The sequence below is a fragment of the Limulus polyphemus genome, unplaced genomic scaffold (assembly GCF_000517525.1).
Source record: "Limulus polyphemus unplaced genomic scaffold, Limulus_polyphemus-2.1.2 Scaffold12582, whole genome shotgun sequence".
Classification (NCBI taxonomy): domain Eukaryota; kingdom Metazoa; phylum Arthropoda; class Merostomata; order Xiphosura; family Limulidae; genus Limulus; species Limulus polyphemus.
In genome coordinates, this window is record NW_013678192.1 from 5,820 (window position 1) to 10,844 (window position 5,025).

The 5,025-nt window shown below is 37.7% G+C and overlaps 1 protein-coding gene across 1 annotated transcript; it reads right to left on the minus strand.

Moving 5' to 3' along the window:
- Positions 1-274: 274 nt before the first annotated feature.
- Positions 275-4,449, minus strand: LOC106477032 (the record flags this gene model as incomplete). Its single annotated transcript, XM_013937637.2, has 2 exons — positions 275-2,672; positions 4,097-4,449. Coding segments are annotated over 2 exons (1,215 nt in total), but the record flags the coding sequence as incomplete, so codon positions are not given.
- Positions 4,450-5,025: the final 576 nt, after the last annotated feature.

Here is a 5,025-nt window from a genome sequence, read left to right on the forward strand (position 1 = left end):
AAGTCTCGATTTACAGCAATCAACTGTAAAAATTAAAGAAACCAGTTTTATATAGACTGAAGGGTCTAAACCAAGTCTCGATTTACAGCAATCAACTGTATAAATTGAAGAAACCAGTTTTAGATAGACTGAAGGGCCTTTGTAATGAAAGTTCACTTGATGTTCAATTGTCTTGTGTAGAGAATGTTTCAGTACTGTTTTACATCAATACAGACCATGCTCTAGTGAAGATGATGTAAATAGATGGTACATGAAAGAAATCGGGTAGATGCGGTTTATATTTGGTTTACGATAAGCCTTGTTTTATTTCACAAAAATGTTCATACAAACTTATTATTGGTGAATATTTCTTGTATCAACCTTAACGACAATTAGAACTTTAATATGGAAATAAATTACAAAAAATGATTTATATTTGTTTTCTTTGGTTGAAAGACAAACTATAAACATTTAGCTACATAACTCATTACAATCACCCTTGGTTACCTTGTGACGACAAATCTTACTTTTCCTACATTAAAGGACGACAACTTTCGTTTGTTGTTGTTTTTAGAGCTGTGACGATTACTCTGATAATCGGATCTGATTCAATTTCCCACGGAAATCGATTTCCAAATCATCAAATCCTTAATCGTCTCATAAATAGAAATAATAATTTTGTTTTAATACGAAAGTTTTCCCTGAACACACAAACAAATATCCAAGTATATATAGAGTAATTACGTGTTACGTGACATAACAGATGCTAGTCGTACACGTGTTACGTGATATAACAGATGCAAGTCGTACACGTGTTACGTGACATAACAGATGCTAGTCGTACATGTGTTACGTGACATAACAGATGCTAGTCGTACATGTGTTACGTGACATAACAGATGCTAGTCGTACATGTGTTACGTGACATAACAGATGCTAGTCCTACACGTGTTACGTGACATAACAGATGCTAGTCGTACACGTGTTACGTGACATAACAGATGCTAGTCGTACACGTGTTACGTGATATAACAGATGCAAGTCGTACACGTGTTACGTGACATAACAGATGCTAGTCGTACACGTGTTACGTGACATAACAGATGCTAGTCGTATATGTGTTACGTGACATAACAGATGCTAGTCGTACATGTGTTACGTGACATAACAGATGCTAGTCGTACACGTGTTACGTGACATAACAGATGCTAGTCGTACACGTGTTACGTGACATAACAGATGCTAGTCGTACACGTGTTACGTAACATAACAGATGCTAGTCCTACACGTGTTACGTGACATAACAAATGCTAGTCGTACACGTGTTACGTGACATACCAGATGCGAGTCGTACACGTGTTACGTGACATAATAGATGCAGGTCGTACAAGTATAATGTTGAATTCAAAATGGCCGACGATTATCCGATTCGATTTTATGAAAATGATTGATCAATTTCCAAATTGTCGCAGCTCTAGTTTCTTCACAAAGACGAATGTTCTTTTAATATTAATGTTTACTCGGAAGAAAGGTTTATAGTGAAAACATTTACAGATAAAGGTTTGTTAAATATACATTCATCATCACGAAATAGTTTAAACAAAGTAAAATACAAGATTATACATCTAGTCAATCACAGCTGCTACAATAAAATTGCCCTCACTTCGTGATAAAGACAAATATTATATTAAGCATAAAATAACAGTATTCACAGCTATCACCATGGGCCATGATGTTAAAAGCTGTGCAAACTGATCGTTTTGTGAAGGCAGATGAAGACATTCAGCGAATATTACATCAAGAAAGAAATATAACTAATGGAGTTCGTTGTTCATTTCTTCTTCTTCAAAGCTTCGTTCTCGTTTCCTTCTGTTAGATCAACGATCTTTCGTCCTTCGTCTTTCCCCTCAAAATTACCTACCCAGGGATACCGGATGGGACACTTCCCACAGGTTTGCATGTAGCGGATGTCGTAGGACCGATCTTTGCTGAACGGCAAGGCGCATGTGTTAGGGATATTGCACGATGGCTGACGTTTCTCACACGCCCAGGATACATAGTTTTTAGTGAGTTCACTGATGGGAACAGGATTCCTCAACCATTGAAGGGCTTGTTGCATGGTTACAAACCAGACGTCTGGATAAGTATCCAGAAGGTGGTCAATGAATTGGTTCAGCGCCTTAACTTTAACCTTATCGTTGAACCAATTAACATAGAAGAAAAGACCAAATGGAGCTCTGTTTGTTTTGTAGTGTCTGAGGAAATTTTCATTGAGGAAGTCAAACACCAGTTTCTCGTCACTGGGTAGGACACACTGGTCAGCTAGAACACACTGACCACTTATACCTTCATCACTAAACATTGTGTTCAGAGGAATTTCCCACATACCAGGGAATGAATGAGTTGGGCAGTTTTTGGTCAGGCAGCGATGAGGGACTCCATAGTCTAGAGTGTATGGCCAGATGGGGGTCGTTACCTGAGGCACAGCAATGGAAGAGTCGTACGCAAAGTTATAGTCAAAAAGCATGGAAGCCATATTGTTCCCGCCAGGTTTCAAGAAAGGTGCTCGACTGCCCAGCACAGAATCACGGGATAAGTTGGCAAACTTAATGAGGATTTCTCTCTGACCTACCATTTCCTCAGTCCAGTCTTGATACGAAGCCGTGGACCACCAGTCCTCTGGCTGGCGATGACTGAAAAGTAAATAATAAGTATAGGAATGTTATATTTGTGAATATGAGATCTACTTCTTGTGCCTTAAAGATATCTTTATCAAACAAATCTAATTTAAAGTGGAAATTTCACATTTTTTAAAAAAGTTTTTGAAACATTTTCATTGTTATAGTGCATTCCGTACTTAAATCGAGTGGCGAGTTGAAGGCTATTATAAATCGTTTTATTAAATACTTAACAATAAATTCGAAACTTATCTAAACACAAATAGAAGTTGCAATAATGTCAATTTCTGGAGAGATGCAGTAACTTTATTTATAGTGAGGTTTTACGTTTTATTAAGTCTCCAGAGATTGCACAAATACAAAGAACATAACATTTCACCTCGAGGAAGATACCGCGAAATTTCCTTTACAGTAAGAGCTCTGGGAGGACCGCGTTATTATTGTCTCTCACTCTCCGTTACAATCATACGAGTAGTGATATAATGGTGGGTTTTCTTAACATTTTCTGTTTTTTATATAAATATTTACTAAAGAATATTCATGGTATATATTATAAATGTTTTGAATTTGACATTATCAAACTAAAAGGCGCTTTTGTTTGTTTTAAGGCAAAGCCATATTGGGTCATCTGCTATGTTTACCGCGGCGAATCGAACCCCGGATTTTAGCGTTGTAAGTCCGCAAGCTTACCCTGTACTCCTGCTCCACCTGATACAACTCAAAAGTTGAAAAACATTTTTAACACATGCATATATATATATATATATATATTTTCACATTTTAAAATTATTCAAAATTGCTTGTCTTTAAAGAACCGGTTCCGTAGTTTTCACTCTCCTTCTTTTAACCTTTTACACTGATGTCTTTTTCACTTTGGGGGCCAGGTGGTTAGGGAGCTCTACTTGCAATCTACAGGTCCCGGGTTCGAATCCCCGTCCCACAAAACATGTTCGCCCCTTTCAGCTGTGGTGACGTTATAATGTGACGGCCAATCCCACTATTCGTTGGTAAAAGAATATCCCAAAAGTTGGCGGTGGGTGGCGATGACTAGCTGCCTTCCATCTAGTCTTACACTGCTAAATTAGGGATGGCTAGTGCAGATAGCCCTCGTGTAGCAATGAGTAAAATTTAAAAACAAACTTGTTTATTTTGATGTATATACAAAACAATTATAATGTGACTGTCTTGGTAAAAGAGTTGACAGTGGGTGGTGTTGACTATTTCCCTTCCCTCTAGTCTATCACTGCTAAATTAGAAACTGCTAGCGCAGATAGCCTTGGTGTAGATTTCCGCGAAATTCAATACAAACCAAACCAAAACGCTTTTTCAGGATTGAATAAAAAAATTTGATATTATTAGAAGCTATCATTAAAGTTGGGGTCATTCCTATAAGGGAAGTTTTGTGGTACCTTTGTTGTCCGAGCGAATATAATGTTTACCTGATGGAATTAACACCAAACTCGTTACCATCCGAGTAAAATTTCTGCACATAGAAGTAACTGGAATATTCGTGAGCCGCGAAAAACGTTGCCTTAATAGGACAGCCATTCGGATTCTTCCGTGTCTCGTTCAGAATATTTCGGTATTGCTCATAATTTATAAAGTTTAGAGCTCCGTCGAACGTCAAGAACACCATTTGTGGCGTTTGTTCCGGTTCTAACCCTCCCGGGATTTGGGTGCCGTCCGAGCTACAGAAACAATCCGGCAGTTGGCACTGCGAAGTGTTGCACTTGGAAACCACCAGGGGGTCCGGCGTGGTTGGCAGGGTTGTGGCTGGAAAAGTTATTTTACATTTTAGTTAATAATTTCTGTATGAACATACGGCAAACAATACTAGAATTATCCAAGTCAGAACTGAACAGTTCAAAGTTTTGTAAATAAACTACTTATAAAACAACCCTATATCGACGTATTGTGCTTATCGAAAAACGTGCCATACACTATACATAATTAAAACTGTAGTCGAATTTTCATGGTTCGCTACCCGTTCCACAGACATATATATGAATCTCGTACAACATCTTAACTAGGTTTATCTGTGAACAAAGACACGTGTGAAAGGATGAGAGTTTTAAACTATACCATGACTGCTGTGAAAAGATGAAAGTTTTACATTATACCATGGTTGCTGTGAAAGGATGAGAGTTTTAAACTATACCATGACTGCTGTGAAAGGATGAAAGTTTTACATTATACCATGGTTGCTGTGAAAGGATGAGAGTTTTAAATTATACCATGACTGCTGTGAAAGGATGAGAGTTTTAAATTATACCATGGTTGCTGTGAAAGGATGAAAGTTTTAAATTATACCATGGTTGCTGTGAAAGGATGAGAGTTTTAAATTATACCATGACTGCTGTGAAAGGAT